At 43.6% G+C, this 24,031-nt stretch overlaps 2 protein-coding genes across 2 annotated transcripts; both read left to right on the forward strand.

Annotated features, from left to right (window-relative positions):
* Window positions 1-1,819: 1,819 nt before the first annotated feature.
* LOC133634970 (uncharacterized) lies at window positions 1,820-21,383 on the forward strand. The gene is made up of 9 exons (XM_062027631.1): window positions 1,820-1,967; window positions 2,257-2,392; window positions 6,153-6,693; window positions 6,850-11,554; window positions 14,534-14,816; window positions 14,878-15,123; window positions 19,453-19,513; window positions 19,802-19,995; window positions 21,107-21,383. The coding sequence occupies exons 1-9, from the start codon at window positions 1,820-1,822 to the stop codon at window positions 21,381-21,383; spliced, it is 6,591 nt and encodes a 2,196-aa protein (XP_061883615.1).
* A 104-nt stretch (window positions 21,384-21,487) lies between these two features.
* Window positions 21,488-23,554, forward strand: LOC133635365 (general transcription factor II-I repeat domain-containing protein 2-like). The gene has a single exon (XM_062028504.1). It carries the CDS (start codon window positions 21,663-21,665, stop codon window positions 23,481-23,483), a length of 1,821 nt encoding a protein of 606 aa, XP_061884488.1. The 5' UTR covers window positions 21,488-21,662; the 3' UTR covers window positions 23,484-23,554.
* Window positions 23,555-24,031: the final 477 nt, after the last annotated feature.

A 24,031-nucleotide genomic window follows, 5' to 3' on the forward strand; every position in this document is an offset into this window, starting at 1 on the left:
AAACAATGTTGATAATTAGTATTAACATTTTTTTGTTATCGTATTGCCATATTTTTACAATGTTTTACAATGTACTTTTTGTATTTTTTTCAAGTGTTTACAGACTTTTAATGACTTATTTTTATTCAAAACAACCAGCAACAAATCTAGCATTTTCTTCTGGTGTTATTATAGAATGTACTCTTATTCTGAGACTCTACTTCTGTCCCTCGATGTCTCTGACGGAAGAAGAGAGTTGCAGCGAGCATGATGTTGCGTTGTTGCTCGAGTTGAACTTTCTCTTCTTAAAAGCCGCCACTGTCCTCTTAATATTTTCACATTTTGTTGATGGCCGTCCACATCACAGACATGCTGACAACACTCCAGACAATGGCGCGTGTTTTGTTTACAACCGGTTTCAGTAGGATGGTTTTGGGTGATCAAAGTCGTTTTTTCGGTGGTCAAGTTTTCGGTACACCACTTGTCAATAGTGTGCAAACAATAGGCTGTATTTGCCAATTCATACTGTAATTACCAGCTAATGTTAATGTTTTATGTTAATGTGGTTTGGATTTGATTTTTCCCATATTTGCAAACACACCGTCCATGCCTGAAAGGTAATTGTCAGAGAATGAGGAAGTGTTGTTTTGTGTCCGAGGAAGCGTGCACTCACGAGACGAAAGTGTTAGAACGGGAGGTAAAACCTGCTGAAATTGTGCCGTTTGTTTTCATGAGATTGGTAATAAAAGTAAAAAATAGCGTCAGACTTTGTGTGATGTTTTTCTGGGGGCAACAAGATATTATATTACTTTAATTTGTTTTCCATTAAAAAATATATATCATTTTTCAAAGGGTGGCGGTAATAAAAATGCTGTGGCCGCGCTACACATTCAATTCCAAAACCCAAAACCAGTGAAGTTGGCACGTTGTGTAAATCGTAAATAAAAACAGAATACAATGATTTGCAAATCCTTTTAAACTTATATTCAATTGAATGTACTGCAAATACAAGATATTTAATGTTCGAACTGAGAAACTTGTTTTTTTTTGCAAATAATCATTAACTTTAAATTGAATGGCAGCAACACATTGCAAAAAAGTTGGCACCGGGACATTTTTACCACTGTGTTACATGGCCTTTCCTTTTAACAACACTCAGTAAACGTTTGGGAACTGAGGAGACCAATTTTTGAAGCTTTCCCATTCTTGCTTGATGTGGAGCTTAAGTTGTTCAACAATACGTTGTCGTATTTTAGGCTTTATATTGTGTCACACATTTTCAATGGGAGACAAGTCTGGACTACAGGCAGGTCAGTCTAGTACCCGCACTCTTTTACTATGAAGCCACGCTGTTGTAACACATGCAGAATGTGGCTTGGCATTGTCTTGGTGAAATAAGCAGGGGCGTCCATGAAAAAGACGTTGCTTGAATGGCAACATATGTTGCTCCAAAACCTGTATGTACCTTTCAGCATTAATGGTGCCTTCACAGATGTGTAAGTAGGGTTGATGTTCGAAACCGGTTCTCCCGATTGTTCGATAAGAAAAGAACTGATTCCATGGATTTTTGAGAAACGGTTCCCTTTATCAAAGCCACTAGAGTAAAGAAAAAGATTTGGTTCGTTAGTCAAATCACGTGTCACAGGAAGTGTCCTGTGGGACGTCACAGGAAATGACGTAGCTCAGTCATTCGGCGGCAGATACAGAAACAGCAAAAATAATTGACCGGAAAAAACGCTCTAAGTCATGGCTATATTTTACTAAAAAATACGATGAGGAAATGGCTATATGCAATTATTGCCAGGCTTCGCTCTCATGTAAGGGGGGCAGTACATCAAGCATGTTGAAACATGTTCAGGCCGTACATAACCGGAAGGTGAGAGAAAGGTGTCGTGTCTTCGACACGTGGAGAAGCAGCGACAGAGACGACGAAGCACACCCCTCTTCCTCTGCTTCAACCTGCAGTCCCAGTCCCAGTTATAGTGCCGGTGAGTAACTAATGTTAACTCTTACAGGTTAATTTCCATATCTGCTCACTTGTAACCTTTAGGCTAAAATAACGTTACCTCTTATGTCAACCAGGACTGCAGTAATGTTAGCTAGACTAACGTTACCTAAGCATAGTCAGTGGCTAACGGTAACATTGACGTTAGCCTTTTTGTATGTGTTGTTAACGGTACCTTGTAGCCTACACCACTCCAGAGTTTGCAGGTCTGTCTAATAAACTAGTGCTTGCAAGATGTGAATTAAGATAATGTTAATGTTATCCTATTTCAGATGATGACATTCATGACAGCCAGAGTGACCAGGGCAGTGTTTGCTCTGCAGCACAGGGCTTTAACCCTTTTACCATAGCGAGAATGATGGTGAAAAATCCCCTCCCCTTCAACTTGGTGAACACAGACGAATACAAGTAGGTTAATAATTGTATTTTGCTGACATGTAATGGAGCAAAAAGTAAACAACACCATTACTCTGAGATGTGTTTCAAATGTAAAGTGCTGTACAATACAAATGAATGCAGGATTTTCCCTGCATGTATTTTTCTTAGGTGGCCCACTTAAAGGGGCACTGTCGGGATATGATAGACCTTGTATAATCACAGTCAGTGTATCTGAGTATATGTGCTTCATTCCCACAACAATGTGTTCTGTGGTAGTGTTGTGTCGTTCGCGAATGATTCGTTCGAAAGACCGAATCTTTTGAGCGAACGTACTGAACCGAATCACTTCATAAACTGATTCGTTCCTTTCTCAGTTCAGTTGAGCTCCGCCGCGACCATGCCGGTATGAGTGGAACTGGCGCATTCTGTGACTCACTGAACCCTCGACGTCGGCGAACGACGCAGCCAATGAGAGGGCGGGGGGAGGGACTGAGCGAACGATTCGTTCACTGCGGAATAACGACATGAATCACTCAGTGAACGACAACGCTCTCGCTCTCTGCTCTGCTTGCCCCAATGCCGCGAGTGATTCTCCCCCCGTCGCGGGGATATGTTTCATGCCATTGGCATCCGTTCTCCATTCATTCTCCAAGCTAACGGCTAATGTTGACTCAAGCCACATGAAAACAAACACACGTCCCCATTATCTCAACACATAAAGTTAAAGAAAATCCGTGCAGGCTGAGCAGCAGCGACGCGAGGGGGAGGGGCGGAGGGTAACGTGTAGGGCAGGCTGTTTTGAGAAGATTTAAAATAAAAATAATAACTAATGTATGTACACATACATAGGCTATTATTTACACAGTTATTGTAACAAAAATACATTTCTCCTTGGGGATCAATTCTGATTCATATTATTATTAGGGTCCGCACAGGACCTTTTCAAAAGGAATCCCACAGGGAGTCCTTTTGCAATGGGACGAAAGGACCCTATTGAAATTGTAATGTTTTATTATTATTATTATTATTATTTTTCCGCAGCTTTGCGCACTACTTTGCCCCCCTTAACATGCTTCAAAACTCACCAAATTTTTTCCACACATACAAAAAGTGGGCCAAAACAACTTGGTCTAAAAACCAAAGCCCAAAAATCAACATTGCTCTCTAGCGCCCCCTAGGAAGAAAACTGCCTTTAACTCCCACTAGGAAGGTCGTAGAGACATGAAACAAAAACCTGTATGTAGGTCTCACTTAGACCTACAATTCATAATTTCACTTCTTCGGGCGAAAACCAACAGGAAGTTGGCAATTTCCCCTTCAAGACAAAAAATGACTAAAAACACTCATTTTTGATTTTTGAGCTGTAATTTGACCCCCTTAAAATACTTCAAAACTCACCAAAATTCTCACACACATCGGGACTGGTGGAAACTGTGATCTAAAAAAAAAAACGAATCCCAAAACTCAAAATTGTGCTCTACATAATTTTTGGAAAAAAATGAGAAAAAACTGCTCCTCAGAGGAAAAATCAGACAAAACTGCTTGTAACTTCCGGTAGGAACGTCTTAGAGACATGAAACAAATACCTCTACGTAGGTCTCACTTAGACCTACATTTCATACATTGAGACAGTTTGCTGTGGTCGACAGTCACTCTCGTAGTAGCTGTGGCCTGCTAGATCACAACGGTACAAGTGTAATACTGCACGTTTCCTGTTTAGATGACCTGCATCACTACATCTGTTGTTTGGCTGATGCTCTCTGTTCAGGGCTGAAGCCTTTTGAGCTGTGTGGCGTTAGGGTTAGTGTAGGTGCAAGTCCAGCGTTGTCTGGAGCTTCTGTAGAGAGTTGCATCTTTGAGATGAACACTGCTGCAGCACCTGAACATAGTGACATCAATGATGTTTGTGCCACCACCTCCTTGTTTGACAGTGATGCAGGTCCAGCTGTGAGCCACGCACAATCCGGTGTTCCTGTGGAGAGTGGCTTCATAGAGATGAGCACTGCTCCGGCACCTGGATTTAGTGACGTTGAAAAAGATTTTGCAGCCCCATCTGTGTGTCAGAGTTGGGCTGGTGTTGAAGCGAGCCCAGCACTGTCTGGCGCATCTGTTCTCACTTTTTTAAGTGAAGTTAGCAGTGGCTCAACAGCAGAATTTGTTGCCACTGATGGCAAAAAGCGTACGATTTTGTCTCGTGAACGCAAGTCTAAACAATCCAAGCGTTTTGATGGCGTTACAGTAAACTCTGATGTAGTGTTTATCGCTGCATCAGAGAGTGAGAAACAGTTTTTCCGTCCCCTCGGTGATGACGTTTGTAGGGCTTTGTGTAGTCAATTAAAAATAGATTTTATGAAAGTCGGTGGTCTGGTGCACAGAGAGGTGGGCTACTTAGGTGTTCCTTGCCTTAGGGAGAAAATTGTTCCGGATGGGAACTGCTTTTTCAGAGCTGTTTCTCACGCTGTCAGTGGTTCACAGAAGAACCATCGTAAGATTAGACTGGCAGCCTGTAGAGAGCTCGAAAAGAATGAGGCTAAGTATCGGGGTCTTTTGAGGAGTGATATGTCACTTTTAGAGTACATCAAGCAGTCCAGGATGAAGTGTGTCAAGACTTGGGCCACAGAGGTTGAAATCCAGGCCACTGCAGATTATTTAGGCATTGCCTTTTTTACATTTCATGATGCTCGTTGGCTACAATATCGTTGCAGCAGTAAGTGTTTGTCAGCGGACTGCATTTATTTGGAGAATGTCGGGGGCCAGCATTTTGACTGCGTTCTTTGTGTTTTCAAGCCTGGACTGCAAAGTTGTTATGGATATTCTGAATTAGGCTGGGATATAGGCTGTACCACTAGGTCTTCAGTGAAAGATAGAGCGGGGCAGGCAGTAGATGGGATAGATTGTCTAGATGCAGGTACAGATGTTGTAGAGGGCAGTACTATAAGTAGGGATTCTAGTGCGACAATGTATTTAAAGCGTAAGGAAGGACTGCACTGCAAGATAAAATTAATGTTAAACATCGAGAGAGACGTGCCCTGCTTTATAGGAAAGTGTATAGTGAAGATTTGAACTTCAGGGAGAGCTGTATATCACGAGGAGTAGAGAAATACAGACATAGCTTTGAGCACAGGGGCAAAGTGAAAGCACGCAGTGTAGGGACGTACAGGGACATTTCAGAGCACAGAGACATGGTTAAAGCACGCAGTGTAGGACGGTACAGGGACATTTTAGAGCACAGAGACAGGGTTAAAGCACACAGTGTAGAAAAGTATAGGGACATTTTACAGCACAGAGACAGGGTTAAAGCACGCAGTGTAGAAAAGTATAGGGACATTTTACAGCACAGAGACAGGGTTAAAGCACTCAGTGTAGACAAGTATAGGGACATTTTACACCACAGGGACATGGTTAAAGCACACAGTGTAGACAAGTATAGGGACATTTTACACCACCGAGACAGCGTTAAAGCACGTAGCAAAAAGCAGTACAGTGTTAGTTTAAAGCATAGGCAACAAGTGAAAGCTAGTGTACAGCTGAGTCGGAAGCAGAGGCTGGAGAGGTCTGTAGATTTTGGTTTTGTCATGGATAGTTTTTTGGATAAGGTTAGACACGGACCGGATTTCGTGTGTAGTGTTTGTCATAGGCTGCTGTTTAGATATCAGGTGCTGCACTGTGAGAGGGAAGTATATGCAGCATGTTTAGCAACGGCTGGCATTGCAAATAATTGCATTAGTGAGCATTATCTGCATAGTTGTGATGATAGGTGTGTTGAGCCCTGTCCCCTTGTTGTGTCCAGAGGTCACTTGTGGATTTACTTTAGTTGTCATAGTAAGATCAGTAAAGGTCAAATCCCAGCTGAATGTTGGAACAACAACTTAGCTGTACACCCCATTCCTCCAGAACTGGGATGTCTGAATAGCTTAGAGCAGCACCTGATTGCTTTACGCATCCCTTTTATGAAGGCGGTGGCGTTGCCGAAGGGTGGTCAGAATGGTGTACATGGGCCCGTTACTTGTGTTCCGGCCAACATTGTACAAACCACCAATGTGTTGCCGCGCTCCAGTATGGAGGGGTCTCTGCTTCAAGTGAAGTTAAAGCGGAAGTTGACTTACAAAGGACACTACGAGTATCAGTTTGTTGACTCGTGGCGTGTCAGGCGTGCTATAGAGTACTTAAAGAGAACCAATGTCTTGTATAAAGACATTGAGTTCAACGAGGAATGGTCAAATGCTTTTTGTAGGGAGGAAGAGGTTGTAGAGGATGGTCAGGGTGACCAGGTTGTTGTAGAGGATGGTCAGGGTGACCAGGTTGTTGTAGAGGATGGTCAGGGTGACCAGGTTGTTGTAGAGGATGGTCAGGCTGGTCAGGGTGACCAGGTTGTTGTAGAGGATGGTCAGGCTGGTCAGGGTGACCAGGTTGTTGTAGAGGATGGTCAGGCTGGTCAGGGTGACCAGGTTGTTGTAGAGGATGGTCAGGCTGCTCAGGGTGACCAGGTTGTTGTAGAGGATGGTCAGGCTGGTCAGGGTGACCAGGTTGTTGTTGACCCACAGTTCAGTGAGGATGAGGCTGTAGAGCAGAAAGGTGGCCCAGAAGAGGAATCCGAAGACATTGTGCAAGATGAACTGTTACATGACAGACAACAGCACTGCATGTTTCAGGACACTTGTCTTATGCCCGTTGATATCGGTCAGGAAGCATTAGTTCACTATTTTAAGGATGTTGTATGTCTGGCCCCCGCGGAAGGTAATAGTCCGGTTAGAATGCTTTCTGACAAATTCAATGAGGCCATGTGTTTTCCTGCGCTGTTTCCAAACAGCAGAAATACATTCCACGCCGACCGCGCGCATCGTATAACATTGTTGCGCTACTTTAATAACCGGGTAATGCATGCAGACGGCCGTTTTGCGCGCAACGTTGAATACATATTCTTTTGTCAGTATATGTCCGAATTGGACCAAGTCATAAGTAGCATTTCGGTCGCCATGCGTAAAGGTAAGGGGGGTCAGCATTCTCAGCGGATTTTGCCGGACATGCTCAAAGACGACGAGTCTCTGAAGCGCTTGCTACAGTTCGATGACGGTTTTCGTTTCCTTCGGCCCATTCGCGGGACGCCAGCTTTTTGGTCTTCCGTTCAGAAAGACCTTATGGCTTGTGTCCGCCAATTGGGGATCCCAACATGGTTCTGCTCCTTTTCGTCTGCTGATCTGCGCTGGCAGAATCTCCTTGCCAGCATCCTGAGACAGGAAGGCAGACAGCAGACAGTAGAACAGCTAGAGTGGGCCGATAGGTGCGAGCTGTTGCGGCGCAACCCGGCCACAGCCGCGAGGATGTTTGACTACAGGTGGCACTGTTTTCTGAAGGAAGTACTCATGTCCCCGTCTAACCCTGTTGGCAAGATTTTGGATTTCTTTTATCGCATTGAGTTCCAGCAGCGTGGGTCCCCCCATGTTCATGCGCTGTTTTGGATTGAGGGAGCTCCCCAGTTTTATAAAAACCCCGACTTAGAAGTCGCACAATTTATTGATCAATATGTGACATGTGAGCTACCCTCTGCCGATGACACATTATCGGAAGTTGTGTCATCGGTTCAACTGCATTCGAAACGGCATTCAAAGTCGTGTCGTAAAAATAACACCAAATGCCGTTTCAATTTTCCCAAACCCATCTCTGCACGCACATTCATCTGCAAAATCCCAGAATGTGTTTGTCCTAAAAAGGCAACGGGGACAGAGAGTGAGTGCCTTCCAGAAAACCGGCCAAAGTGCACCTGTTTAGATAAGGACAAGAAGATGCGAAAGGAGGTTGCGCAGATGATTATGGAGAAAGTCATGGACGCCATGGAGAGGGAGGAGCCCTTTGGTAGCGTAGAAGAGTTGTTTGCCAGTGTGGGCATCAACCAGGACGTCTTTGAGCTCGCTTATTGGCGGCTGGAGACTAAGAATAAGGTGGTTTATAGGCGAGGGGTAAACGACACCTGGGTTAACCAGTACAATAAGAATCTATTGAAGTGTTGGAATGCTAACATGGACATTAGCTTTGTCACTGACGCCTACGCAGTCGTCATCTACATAATCAAGTACATCACAAAAGCAGAGAATGAAATTGGTCTGTTATTGAGCAATGCCCTTAAAGAAGCCAATAAGCTAGGAAATCTCTCTGCTAAAGAGGCTTTAAAGAAACTGGGCAGTGTATATTTACACAACAGAGATGTATGCGCTCAGGAGGCAGTGTATAGGCTAATGAGCATGCATTTGAAAGAATGTTCCAGGAAGGTGGTGTTTATTCCAACAGGGAATAACATTGTGCGGATGAGCTTACCCCTCAGCGTGTTGTTGCAAAGGGCTTCCTCAGAGGGTCTCAGGTCCGAAAACATGTGGATGACGAGTGTTGTCGAGAGGTATCAGAACAGGCCCGACGGTGTCGTATTTGCCGATATGTGCATAGCCACGTTTTGTTCGGAGTATCGTGTTCTCACCAAGAATGAAGACTCTGACAAAAAAATTGCACTTCAAGGGGGTTTAGGGTTCATCTTGCGGAGAACACGAACTCAGTTTGCCGTCGTCCGCTACATGCGCTTTAAATTAGACAAACAGGAGGAAGCCCACTTTCAGAGTTTGCTGCAGTTGTTCCTTCCTTATAGAACTGATTGTGAACTCAAGCCGGAAGGCTTTGACTTCTACAAACAGTTCCACGACGAAGGTAATGTCACGTTGGCTGGCGGGACCGCACGGCCGGTGCGAGACGTCGTCGATGACAACAGGGCAAAGTTTGAAGTGGACTGTCCTCGGTTAGAGCATGCGCAGGAGCTTGCGGATCTGTTAGGTCCTAATGTCGATGAGGATGCGTGGGGGGACCTTCGTCCTGAACAGGAAATCGAACACATGGAGTGTTTAGAGGAGAGGCAGAAGCAGCAGCAGGGGGAAATTAGTGACGAGCAGCTAGTTCAATCTGAGGAAAATGTCCCCGATTTGTTTGTTGGTGGTAAACAAGTAGCTACGATTGAGAGAAACACCAACATTTTGTCTAGAAGGGAGGGTTTAGCTCTGCTCCATTCTCTCAATGAGACGCAGAGGAGCGTTTTGGATAGGATTAGGAAATGGTGCTTAGAAAAGGTGAGGGGAAAAAACCCCGAACCTTTCCATGTGTTCGTAACTGGTAAGGCAGGTACTGGAAAAAGCCATTTGATTAGAGCTATCCAGTACGAGGCAGGGAGACTATTGTCGCGTCTGTACAAACCAGATGAAACCTGCGTGCTCTTAACTGCCCCCACAGGCATAGCTGCATACAGTTTACATGCAGCCACAATTCACCACACCTTCAGTATTGGCATACAGGTTAGTTTACCCTATATCCCTCTGGGGGAAGATAAGATAAACTCCCTGAGGGCTCAATTTGGTCACCTACAAATTCTCATCATTGACGAAATCAGTAAGGTAGATCATCATCTTTTAGTCTATGTGCACGGCCGGTTAAGGCAAATGAAGCAGACGGGGGACTTTTCTCCATTTGGAAACGTTAGCGTTGTAGCTGTCGGTGACTTTTATCAGTTGCCGCCCGTTAAAGGGAAGCCGCTGTACGCCAGTCAGGTGGGTGTGGACCTCTGGTGTCATTTTACAAAAGTAGCACTAACAACAGTTGTGAGGCAAAAAGATAGTGTCTTTTCTGAGCTGCTCAATAGGCTTAGAGTTCGGGCGAAGGGAACCCCCTTATTGCAAAGCGACGTCGATATCCTCAAGTCCCGGGAGACGGGGGAAGAGAGCGCTGCTTTGCATATTTATCCCACGAATATGCAAACCAGCCACCATAATCTGGAGAGGTTATTCGCAATCTGTCCAGATTATGTTACAATCGAGGCGCAAGATTTTATCAACAGTAGGAAGACGGGTCAATTAGAGCACGTGGCTGATCATCACGCTAAAACGTCGTACACGTGTTTGGTCAAGAGTTTGTGCTTGGCTCCGAACGCACGTGTAATGCTGTGCAAAAACATTGCCGTGGCAGACGGTCTGGTCAATGGCGCATGTGGAACGGTCACTTATATTCATTTTGGAGCCGATAAAGACTTCCCCCTCACAGTTTATGTGAAATTTGATGACCCAAAAATAGGCTCACAAAGGAGAAAGGAACGTTCCCATGCTGCTGTAGAATGCCCGCATTCTACCGCCATTGATCCCGTGGAGGATTCCGCGACAAAATGCGGCGGTTTGCGTCGTCAGTTTCCGCTTAAACTCGCGTGGGCCTGCACTGTTCACAAAGTGCAAGGTCTAACTGTAGATGAGGCTGTCGTGTGTTTGCACAAGGTTTTTGCAGCTGGGCAGGCGTATGTCGCCCTCAGCCGTGTCAGGGATATATCCGGCCTTGTCATTACTGACTTTAAGGAAAAGGCCATTTACTGCAAGGACGCCGTCAAGGAGGCATTGGATAGCATGCCCCCATTTCTACTTGAGCAGCCACAGCCCTCGTTAGAACCCCGCAGTTTCTCCGCGTATTTACTGAACGTCCAAAGTTTACCTTGCCACGCCGCTCATTTGATGTCTTGTACGCAGCATTTACAGCCTACCTGTATTGCTGTCACAGAGACGTGGCTCACTGCACAATCCCCGACAGACTGTGTCCAAATACAGGGATACACTTTCCACAGTCGTCCCCGAGCCTTGTGTTACAGTAGCAATGATTTCAAATTAGCTGAGATTAGAGATTTACAACATGGCGGAGTAGGTTTATATGTTGTAGATAATTCGGACTGTGAGATTCTGCAGGTGCCCGATTTAAATCTGGAGTGTTTGGTGTGCCTGTTTACCAAAGAAAACATTTTGATGGCAGTCATTTATCGTCCGCCATCTTACCCAAATTTACTTTTTAAATCCAATCTGGTGAAGTTACTTGATTGGGTCACTCCACTCAGTAACACAATTGTTATAATGGGAGATTTTAATGAAGATCTTCTCAAACATTCATCAATTTCTAAATTAATGGGCCAAAATGGCTTTTCGCAGCATGTAACACAAGCGACTACAGAGAATGGGACATTAATTGACCACATTTATGTCAAAACAACGCAGTATGCTGTGGATTGTGCAGTGCTGTCCACTTATTTCAGTGACCACGAAGCCATCCTGTGTGCTTTTCGTGGTCAAGATGAAGGTGATGCGTTTAATTTGGAGTTGTTGTTTGCAGAGCAGTTTGCTGACGAAGAGGGTCCCTAAGCATCGTCTCAACCCCCAAGATGGATTAGCTTGCTGGACTAAGACATTTTTAACATGCATGTGAAAAAGTGCAATATATTTATCTGTACAGTAATCTATTTATTTATTATATATATATTTATTATATAGTATTTTTATATATTTATTTATATATGCACCTTATTGCTTTTTTATTTCTTATATATATATTTATTATAGAGTATTTTTATATATTTATTTATATATGCACCTTAGTGCTTTTTTATCCTGCACTCCTGATAGGCGTCCTCCTCCCTTAGCCAGGCTTGCACCTGACCGCAGCTTTTAGATTGGTGTTTGCATGTTTTGCTTCTTCTGGTGTCATCGCTGATTTTTTCATGTTCTCTTCATGCTTTTCATGCAGTACCTCTGCTTTTCTCATGCTGCATGCCTTACAAAGTATGTTTGTTTTGTTTATTCATAGCCACAGTTAGCGACTTTTGTTTGTCTATAGTTGAGGCTAAGTGTTAATTTTTTTTTCTCCGCCTTGTGCGCGCCTTTTCTTTGCACCCTTACCTTCACGCCATCTCCCGTCACTTTCCTTTGCATGCCGTAATAACATACCTCAACCCCAGTCCTCGCTATGTCCCTGGTTTTTCTGTTGGTCCTTCTGGTGTCGTCGATTTTTTTTCCTGCTCTCTTCATGCTGTTTCATGCAATACCTCTGCTCTTCTCATGCTGCATGCCTTACAAAGTATGTTTTTTTTTTGGTTTATTCATAGCCACAGTTTGCGACTTTGGTTTCATGTCTATAGTTGACGCTAAGTGTTAGTTTTATTTGTCTCCGCCTTGTGCGCGCCTTTTCTTTGCACCCTCACCTTCACGCCATCTCCTGCCACTTTTCTTTGCATGCCGGAACAAAGTACTTTTTGATTGATTAATTGATTGACACTTTTATTAGTCGGTTGCACAGTGAAGTACATATTCTGTACAATTCACCACTAAATGGTAACACCCCAATAAGTACGTGCTTTGTTCCGTGTTCTACCTTTGCATGCCTGGGGGACAATGGATCAGCGTTCACGTCGCGTCCCCTGTCAGTACCCACGTTCACCTGGGGAAACCAATGATCCCACCTGTACATCTTTATATTCTCTCAGGGACTGTTTGCACGTCTTGTTTGTATGGGGTTTAAATGTACAGATACCAGGATACAGAGAAGGTAGGTAATGTGCAGGTAATGATATGACTGGGTGATGGCAGGAAGCACCAGCGTAGCGTGACATACACGGGGCATGTGCAGGAGCCGGCTGTGAAGCAGATGTCAGGTGAGTGGATATCTCTGCTGGAGCCAGTTATCTAATCACCTGTGTCTTTATTAGCAGCGTTGGTGACCACAGAAGCTGAGAAGCAAGGAAAGACTTTGTGAGGAAAAAAGAAGAAGAAATACTTTCTGAAGGACAAAAGACATTGTGAGAAATAAACGATTGTAAACCTGGAAAAGCCGGCTGGCTGTCAGTCTGTCGGTCCTGAAAGAACCCCACGCCACAAGACGTGTCACATACTACAATTACAACTACTACAATAATAACTGCAGCTGCTACTACTACTACTATTTCTACTACACATATTAATAATACACTACCTGCTACTAATACTACTATTACAATACGTGTTAATAATAATACTATTACTACGCCTACCGGTCACAATGCTACACTTACTACTACTACAAATGCTACTGTTACTAATACTACACTTACTACTACTACAAATGCTACTGTTACTAATACTACAATTACTACTACTACAAATGCTGTTACTAATACTACAATTACTACTACTACAAATGCTGTTACTAATATTACAAATACATTTACTTTTGCTACTACTAATAATACTACTATTACAATTACTGCCTATAGTAATACTACAATTACTACGACTACTAATGCTACTGCTATTACAATTACTGCTAACAGTCATACTACAACTACTAATCATAATACTACTGTTACTACTACTACTACTAGTAGTAATTATACAATTACTACTACTACTACTAATAGTAATACTATAACTAATACTAATAATAATACTACAATTGTTACTAACACCTAAACTACTAGTTTTACTACTGCTATTACAGCTATAACTACTACCAGTACCAATATCGTAGAGACACGAAACAAAAACCTCTATGTAGGTCTCACTCAGGACTACCACTGGACAAAAGTATTGGACACCTACGACTAGCACCTGCCAAAAGGCGGACCCGACCAATGCTGCTTGCAGCTTTAATTATTATTATTATCCATTCTACTGCAACAGTTGTTGTTGTTTAGTAGCTATCATCATCATTATAATAATGCTGATTTGCAATTAAACTGTACTGCTGCTGCAGAAGTGATTCGGTACACGTACTGAACTGCAGCCACAGTGTGGCGTTGTCAGTCACTGATTCTAGTGTTTAGTACAGTCAAAAGAACTGCCGATCCCATGAAAACAAGCCACATGAAAACAAAATGAGAGTAGACTAGTAGAGGAGACAGAAAGAAGGGGCGGGGGGTAAAGTGTAAGCAGGCTGTTTTGAGAAGATTTAAAATAAAAAATAATAACTAATGTATGTACACATACATAGGCTATTATTTACACAGTTATTGTAACAAAAATACATTTCTCCTTGGGGATCAATTCTGATTCATATTATTATTATTATCCCTTCTACTGCAACTGTTGTTGTTGTTAGATTAACACGAGTCCCTACGCAGTGCACGAATGTCTGCACTGTACTGTCTGCACTACGCACGCCCCCCCCAATGTTTTTTGGGGGGTGGGGTGATTCGGTGAACACATTTTTTGAACGAATCAATTTAAGGAACTGATTCTAGTGATTCAGTACAGTCAAAAGAACTGCCGATCCCATCACTATTCTGTGGGGAGGCTCTAGCAGCTCTGAACCCCAAGTACAAGCCCTTCGACAGATTAAAGCTGTCTGACACCCTGGTCCCAGCGTGGTATGAGGTGGAGAAGGCCAATCTGATCTCTCAGCTAGAGCAGGTTAGCAAGGTAGCTATTACTGCTGACGGCTGGACAGCTGTCACGCAGGATCACTACCTCTCCGTAACTGTGCACTACGTCTCGGAGGGTCAGTTAACGGAGAAAGTCCTCAACACCAGAGCCGAAGAAATAGATGAGATCCTGGAAGAGTTCAAGATCCAAGCGAAGGTCGTGGCAGCCACCGTTGACAACGCTGCCAATATGAATGTTGCTCCCAAGAAGCTCCACCTGCTCAAGTTTGGGTGTTTTGCTCACACCTTAAACGTGGAGCGCAGAAGATCTATAGCATCTTGTCAGTATCCAACTGGGCAGCGAGGATTTGTGCCATGGTGGCGTGGTTGAAGCGGTCCCACAGGGCCAAAATGGTCTTGAAGGACAAGCAGCCACCGTTGACAACGCTGCCAATATGAATGTTGCTCCCAAGAAGCTCCACCTGCTCAAGTTTGGGCGTTTTGCTCACACCTTAAACGTTCCCACTCAGGGATTTCTTCGAGTCACGCTGTCTGGACTTCCTGTGCATAACGGAGACGTGGCTCGGTGCCGGTGAGTCCAGTGTTTTCTCCGAACTTCTGCCGGCAGATTGTTGCTATTTTAACCCTCCTCTTACCTCAGGCCGCGGAGGAGGAACGGCGACACTTTATAAAATTGACTATAAATGTAAGTAATGCTTTCCTTCGTCATTTTTCGCTAGCTTTGAAATGACTTTATTTGAGGTGTGTCGCGCTGACGCGGTGCTGTGCGCTGTCATTTACCGCCCGCCCAAATACAAAAAGGACTTCATCAATGACTTTTCGGATTTTTTAGCAGGAATTATGCCCCGCTATGATCGTGTCCTCATTGTTGGAGATTTTAATATCCATGTATGTATGCAAGCCACTGTTGAAGGAATTTTTTTAAACCTTATTGACTCTTTTAATTTGACACAGTTTGTGTCTGGCCCCACACACGGACGTGGTCATACGCTTGATCTTGTCCTCTCATATGGTCTATCTGTGTCTAACTTGGACATTTGTGACAATGTGCTTTTAGACCATATGCCTGTCATATTTGAGGCCAGTTTTAACCGCTTGACAGCTGGAGCGCACGCTCCTGCGCATCTCTGTCGAGTTTTTAACCCTTCCACTGCTGGTCAGTTTATTATTGCTTTTAACCAGGTTTTTTTACCCTCTGACTCTGTTTTTTCTGACACTAAGAAACTGCATTGTTTGACTCCACCTGTGAGACAGCCTTGAACTCAATGGCTCCTTTAAAAATCAAAAAGGCCAAAACTAAATCAGAACCCTGGTTTAATGAGAGAACACGTGCGATCAGACGTGAGTGCCGCAAAGCTGAACGCAGGTGCGAGAAGGACAAGTTTCAGGTGTCACTCCAGATTTTAAAGGACTGTTGGCATGGATATCAGAGCACAGTAAAAGAGGAAAAAAAGATCACATTTGGCAAACATTATTGCCTCAAATAGTCTTGACCCTCGTGTTTTATTCAAAACCATTGACTCTGTTCTTAATGCCCCTTAGCCTACATGTTTAGAACCCTCCTCTGAATTGTGCAATGCCTTTTTAGAGTATTTTATTGATAAGATTGCCACAATAAGGGCTCTCATTTTTGTTCCGACCTCTGACCCTTCTGTCCCATTTAACTACTCTGCTGTTTTTAATCAGTTTGAGCAAGTGACTCTGCGGCAGTTACAAGAATTAACTAATCATATGAAGCCCTCAGGTTCCCCCCATGATGCTGTCCCTCCTACATTTTTTAAAGAAGTGTTTTCTTGCATAGGGCAACCCGTTCTTAACATTTTAAATAGCAGTCTGTTTTCTGGTGTGGTTCCTACCAGTTTTAAACACGCCGTGGTTCAACCGCCTTTAAAGAAACCTGGTCTGGAAAGTTCCGTTTTAGCCCATTTTAGACACATTTCTAAGCTGCCTTTCCTCTCAAAGATCTTGGAGAAGATTGTTTTTACCCAGTTAAACACTGTTTTAGAGGACTGTGATATTTTAGAAGTCTTTCAGTCTGGGTTTGAACCCCTCCATAGTACCGAGTCAGCATTATTAAGGGTTTTTAATGAAATCCTTCAAGCAACAGATTTAGGTGATCATATGATTTTAGTTTTACTGGATCTAACAGCAGCATTTGATACAGTGGACCATAATATTTTAATTAGCCGCCTACAGCATCAAGTGGGCATTTGTGGTACTGCTTTGAGTTGGCTGAAGTCATATTTGACTAACAGGGCCTTCTCTGTAAATGTTGCTGGTTCTGAATCCTCTGTTGCTCCCTTGACATGTGGGGTCCCACAGGGCTCAGTTTTAGGACCACTGCTCTTTTCTATTTATTTACTTCCCCTGGGCTCAATCCTAAAAAAGCATGATATTTGTTTTCATTGTTATGCCGTTGACACACAGATTTATTTTCCGTTAAAGAGAAATCATGCCTCTTCAACGCAGCCACTACTTGCTTGTCTTGATGATATCAAGGCCTGGATGGCCCTAAACTTCTTAAATTTTAATGAAAAGAAGACAGAAGTAATAGTGTTTGGACCTAGTGGTACCTGTGAGCTCCCTGTTGACTTTGGCCCCTTGGCTTTGCACGTTAAGCCCATGATCACCAACCTAGGCTTTCGTATTGACAGTGATTTTAAATTGGACCGTCAGATTGGCACAGTGGTGAAAGCCAGCTTTTTTTTTTTTTACGTCAGCTGGCCAAGGTTAAAAACCTTCTTTCTAGGCAGCAGTTTGAGACAGTAATCCATGCCTTCATCACATCTCAGCTGGATTACTGTAACTATTTGTATTTTGGAATTAGTCAATCCTCCCTCTCACGTCTGCAGCTGGTCCAAAATGCAGCTGCTCAACTTTTAACAAACACAAGAAAAAGAGAGCACATTACTCCTCCACTGGCTGCCTGTGTCTTTTAGAGTCCATTTTAAAATTATCGTACTCATTTTTAAATCCTTACGTGGTCTTACCCCACCATACCTCTCTGAGCTGCTCCACCTCTGTTCCCCCACCCGGTCCCTCAGGTCAGCTGATCAGCTGATCCTGGAGGTACCCAAATCAAAGCGCAAGCTCAGAGGGTACAGAGCCTTCTCTGTTGCGGGTCCCAAACTCTGGAACGACCTCCCTCTCAATGTGAGACAGGCCCCTTCTTTGGCTATTTTTAAGACCCTTCTTAAAACCCATTTTTATTCACTGGCTTTTAAACCAGCATGAGACTTTAAACTGTTTTTAACTTTAACTGTTTTTAACTTTTTAACTGCTTTTTATCCAACAAATTGTTCTTAGGGTAATTTGTATTTGCTTTTTCAATGTTTATTTTATTTCTGTTTTAAATGTTATTTTTTAGTCTGTCCTTTGCCTCCCTTTCTTTGTGGTGTACAGCCCTTTGTTCTTCAAATGTGGTTGTTTTTAAAGGGCTTTATTAGGGACCGATGTGCCTTTGGGACAGAGGACCCTATTGCATTTCTAGCGTTTTATTATTCTTTATTCTTTATTATTATACCGCCGCGTCTTTGAGCTGTAATTTGACCCCTTTAACATGCTTCAAAACTCACCAAATTGGACACACACATCAAAACTCAAAATTGTGCTCTATCGCCCCCTAGGAAGAAAACACAGACAAAACTGCCTCTAACTCCCAGTAGGAATGTCGTAGACACATGAAACAAAAACCTCTATGTAGGTCACACTTAGACCTATATTTCATACATTGACAACCCCCAGCAAAAATCAACAAGAAGTTTGCAATTCCCCCTTCAAAACAAGAGTTGTGTAAAAACAGTCACCTTTTTTGAAACATTATCTCCTCTGAGCGTGTTTGTCGTGTCGGCTTCAAATACGCACAGGAGAGAGATTGAACCCTTCTGATTAAAAGTTGATGAAAGAGTTTTAATTACTGCTCCGGTTTGGATTTTATGAGCCCTCAAAAAACCGCTGCGCTGCTGCTGGTGCGCTGCTGCCATCTCAAGATGGCGGCACCCTGCTCAGACAAAACTGCCTCTAACTCCCAGTAGGAATGTCAGAGACACATGAAACAAAAACCTCAATGTAGGTCTTACTTAGACCTATATTTCATATACTGACAACCCCCAGCTAAAATCAACAGGAAGTTTGCCCTTCCCCCTTCAATACAAAAGATGGCTAAAAAAACTTGCCTTTTTTCAAAAATCTCCTCTGAGGCCGTTTGTCGTGTCTGCTTCAAATAAGCACAAGAGAGAGATTGAACCCTTCTGATTAAAAGTTGATAAAAGAGTTTTTAACGAATCTAAGAGACTGATGTATAATACATGTGTATGCAACTTTTTCTCTGTGTAATAATCCATCCATCCATCTTCAACCGCTTATCTGGGCTTGGGTCGCGGGGGCAGCAGCCCAATCAGGGAAGCCCAGACTTTCCTCTCCTCAGCCACTTCCACCAGCTCTTCCCGGGGGATCCCGAGGCGCTCCCAGGCCTGCTGAGAGACATAGTTTCTTCAGCGTGTCCTGGGTCTTCCTCGTGGTCTCCTACCGGTGGTACATGTCCTGAACACCTCAACAGCAAGGCGTCCTTATAAATTGCCCAAGCCACTTTACAACTGTTATTACTATGAGACTGATGTATAATACATGTGTATACAACTTTTTCTCTGTGTAATAATCCATCCATCCATCTTCTACCGCTTACCGGTGGTACATGTCCTGAACGCCTCAATAGCAAGGCGTCCTAATAAAATGCCCAAGCCACTTTACAACTGTTATTACTATTATTACCATTATTACCACTAGTTGTTAATCAAATGTTGGAACATTTTTATGAGTACGTGATACATAATTTTAAAATATCAAATAAAGTATGACTTAAGTAGACAGTCTCTATAAATGTGTCTTTTAATTTCAATAGGCTTCTCCTGGGAGGTGTCGTCGGAGACGTGTGGCCCTCAGGCGCCGGACGGAGGGAGCAGGTTGGTGTCCCAATTTTTCCCCTTACTCTGCATTCACACAGCCGGTGATCATTGGCGATGCGGCAGCCCAGTGGGCGTTTAGCTCATATGATTTCATGTTGGGTGGTTTTTCCACATTCGTTCCAACATGCTACAGTGTTATTTATGTTCAATGACATTCTTCCCGCCAAGTCTCCCACGATCTTCAGTTCCCATCGTCAAATCACGGCCATCAGTGCAGAGTTGCATTCGTCACTGGTTGTGTGAACGTAGGGTTAGTGTCAAGATGCACCATATGTACAATTTCAGGTGCCAGCGGTCCGTGGGGAGCCAGCGGTCATCAGGGAGGAGCCTGCAATCCAGGAGGAAGCCCAGGTGCCGCTGCAGGTCTTCAAAGATAAGGTTGCTTTTTTTCCTCTCCCTAGTGATAGTGGTAGTGTTAGTAAACCTCAGTCCGTCCGCGGTCGTGTGGCAATGGTCGAGAGGGATCGTCTGAGAATAAGGTTAGCTAAGGTTGTGCGCGGATCTTTTCACCAGGGGGATAGCAGATTTAGTTACGGAGGGATGCAATGCATGGCCATTGTTTCAAGTAGTATAGCTGAGCATATGGTGAAAAGTGTGTTTTCGTGGGAGACAGGATCTCGATCGCATCCTGTATTCCGGCGACACATTTTACAGTAGTATGCGCAACCTGGGTAGTTTTTAGCCATCCGTCGCATTATTTGTCCGTGCCGGATCTACCTAGTCATGTAGTTATTGACGAGCAGTTGTTTAGTTTCCATTTTAGTCAACACCCATCATCAGGTGATGTGGGTGTTGAGCAGGAAAACTGTCAAAGTCTGTAGTTGACGAACCCCAAGGTGCAGAGATGATGGCAGGCATTGAATGGGAAAACACGATTTAATTAAAATACTCTGGCAAAAAACAAACAAAAGGGAACAAACAAAAGGCGCGCACAAGGCGGAGAACAAACTAAGCTATAAACTAAAATAGCACAAAGCTAACTATGGACAATAAACAAAAACACTTACTGTGACACGAAGGAACTATGACTAAAGCGGAGTGGACAAAAGTAGACGGAGCTACAACGACAAATAGGTAGAAGGTAAGTGACAAGTGACAAGTATTGTAATGACAATGATCCAGCAGTGACTGGAGGGCAGGACAGGTATAAATAGGCAGCTGTCTGACTGGCACCAGGTGTGGCCACGTGCCAATCAGCCACAGCTGAGGGGACAGAGCACTTAGGGAGACAATCAGGAAATGAAGACAAAATAAAAGCACTGACAGGAACTAAAGACAGGAAACTAAGACAAACGCAGAGGAAAACTAAAACTTGATCAAACTGTCAGGGATAACCCTGACAGAAAACGGTCCCTTTGTAACTCTGCGTAATGGATTACAGGGAATTTTCAGGCAGTACAGTATGTTTCTACTGACACTGGTAACGTCTACATCTGCCATCATCTGTGAGGATGGACAGTTCGCTGTGGTCGACAGTCACTCACGAAGTAGCTGTGGCCTGCTAGATCACAACGGTACCAGTGTAATACTGCACTTTTCCTGTTTACATGACCTGCATCACTACATCTGTTGTTTGGCTGACGCTCTCAGTCCAGGGCCGAAGCCTTTTGAGCTGTGTGGCGTTAGGGTTAGTGGCGGTGCAAGTCCAGCGTTGTCTGGAGCTTCTGTAGAGAGTTGCATCTTTGAGATGAACACTGCTGCAGCACCTGAGCTTAGTGACATAAATGATGTTTGTGCTACCACCTCCTTGTTTGAGAGTGATGCAGGTCCAGCTGTGAGCCACGCACAATCCGGTGTTTCTGTGGAGAGTGGCTTCATAGAGATGAGCACTGCTCCGGCACCAGGATTAAGTGACCTTGAAAAATGATTTTTGTAGGGAGGAAGAGGTTGTTGTAGAGCACATATGTCAGAGTCAAGGCCCGCGGGCCATATCCGGCCCGCGAGAAGGTTTTTTTACGGCCCTTGGGATGATCTTGATTTATTATTAGAACCGGCCCGCAGACCGCAGATCTTTTACACGCACCAATACTACATTTCCCACAATGCAACGGTGACGCACCGAGCAGTAGGCTGCTTCATTTCAATATTTATTGGCACAGCAGTCGTCAGCATCACAGTAAAATTAACTTTCAGATACCCATCAAAAATGGCAAAACGGAAGGTGGACACTGAGAACCGGGGGTTTCAAACAAGGTGGGAGTCGGAGTATATGTTTTTGGAGGTAGCTGGAAAACCTGTGTGTCTTCTGTGTGGAGAAAGTGTGGCGGTACTGAAAGAGTATAATCTGAGACGACATTATGAAACGAAACACGCGGACAAAAACAAGAATATGGACATGGAACAAAGGCTACAAAAGGCAGAGGAATTAAAACGAGGCCTCAAATCTCGACAGGCTCTGTTCAAAAAAGCCAAATCACAAGGCCAGGCTGCTGTCAAGGCCAGTTTTATTTTGGCAGAAGAGATCGCTAAATCAGCCCGGCCATTTACGGAGGGAGATTTCATCAAAAACTGCATGATTAAAGTTTGTGACGAAGTTTGCCCAGAAAAAAGGCAACTCTTTTTAAATGTGAGTCTGAGCAGAAACACCATTGCCGAGAGAGTAGACCAGTTGTCCATCAATCTAAAAGAGCAGCTTGTGAAAAAGGGAAAAGATTTCATTGCATATTCCTTGGCTGTGGATGAGAGCACCGACATTTCTGACATTGCCCAGTTGTCAATTTTCATCCGCGGAGTGGACTCCAGCCTAAGCGTGACAGAGGAGTTTTTGGCTTTACGTCCTATGCATGGCACAACTACGGGGCATGATTTGTATGAAGAGGTGTCAAGATGTGTAAATGAGATGGAGCTGCCTTGGGAAAAACTCGTGGGTTTGACAACCGACGGAGCACCTGCGATGTGTGGACACAGGAGCGGACTGGTAGCGAAGATACGGGAAAAGATGCAAGAGGAAAACGCGACAGGTGAGCTGACAGCTTATCATTGTATCATACACCAGGAAGCGTTGTGCGGTAAAGCCTTGAAAATGGAGCATGTAATGAGCATCATCACGCGCACAGTTAACTTTATCAGAGCCAAAGGTTTGAATCACCGCCAGTTCAAGGCATTTCTGACGGAGTTAGAAACGGAGCATGGTGATTTGCCTTATCACACAGAGGTGCGATGGCTAAGCCAGGGAAAGGTGCTTCAAAGATGTTTCGAGCTTCGTGAGGAGATTTGTCTGTTCTTGGACAGCAAAGGGAAAAACACAACACAACTCCGAGACGAAATGTTTCTGTGTGAAATGGCTTTTCTGTGTGACATTACGAGTCATCTGAATGCAATGAACTTGCAGCTGCAGGGTCGGGATCATGTCATCTCTGATATGTACAGTACAGTGAAGGCATTTAAAACCAAACTGACTCTGTGGGAGACGCAGATGCGGAAAGAAAATTTGACCCACTTTTCCAGCTGCCAGACCATGAAAGAGAAGCTCTCTACCAGTGCATTCCCGAGCGCACAGTTGGCTAATAAAATAAGTATGCTTGCCGCTGACTTTCGACGCCGATTTGCTGACTTTGAAGCACAAAAAAGTAGGTTGGAACTGCTCGGTAACCCGTTTGCTGTTGACGTGGAAAGCTCACCACCAAACCTTCAAATGGAGTTGATTGACCTCCAATGCAATGATGCACTGAGGGCAAAATATGCGGCAGTGGGTGCTGCGGAGTTCGCCCGTTTCCTCCCCGACACAATGCCCCAGCTGCGCATCCAGGCTGCTCAAACGTTGTCTATGTTTGGCAGCACATACCTGTGTGAACAACTGTTTTCTTTGATGAACCTGAACAAAACATCACACAGAAGTCGACTTACTGCTGAACACCTCCATTCAATCTTGAGGATTTCCTCAGCTCAGAGCCTTACCCCGAACATTGATGAACTTGTGGAAAAGATGGGACACCACCAAGTATCACCCTCAACCTCAAACAAGTGAACATTACTGTGCAATCACATATTTAGAGTTTTTACTCAATTCAAGTTTAAAAGTTAAAGTTTAATATTTGTTTTCACGGCATGTTACTTCTCCTTAAACAAAGTGTTGTTTTTGATTTATAGATTTTTGCACTTTATTTTATTGTATTTCAATTTAATTATATTTTAAAAATATTTCAGTTGAGTGGATGATAGAAAATTGCTATTATTGTTTTTTTCTTTGAAGTAAATTTAGCCCACTTTTGCTAAAATAGAAAATATAGGCTACTGATGGTGCCTTGAATACCGGTTTCTTTCATTTAATGTTCATGTTATGGGGATTTTTATATAAAGGAAATTTGTCTTTTGTGTCTGTTGAAAATTAAAGATTACTGACAGAGCCATAAGAAAATATTGCTTTATTTATCTGATCATATTGGAATATATTTGTTAGGTTTTCAGTAGGTTCAATTAGGTTCACTAGACTATATGCGTCATTTAAAAATTTTTCAATGAACATTCGAACAGTCCGGCCCTCGGCTTGTAGCTAAATTTTTTATTTGGCCCTCC

This window comes from Entelurus aequoreus, linkage group LG19, assembly GCF_033978785.1.
Source record: "Entelurus aequoreus isolate RoL-2023_Sb linkage group LG19, RoL_Eaeq_v1.1, whole genome shotgun sequence".
In the NCBI taxonomy this organism is placed as follows: domain Eukaryota; kingdom Metazoa; phylum Chordata; class Actinopteri; order Syngnathiformes; family Syngnathidae; genus Entelurus; species Entelurus aequoreus.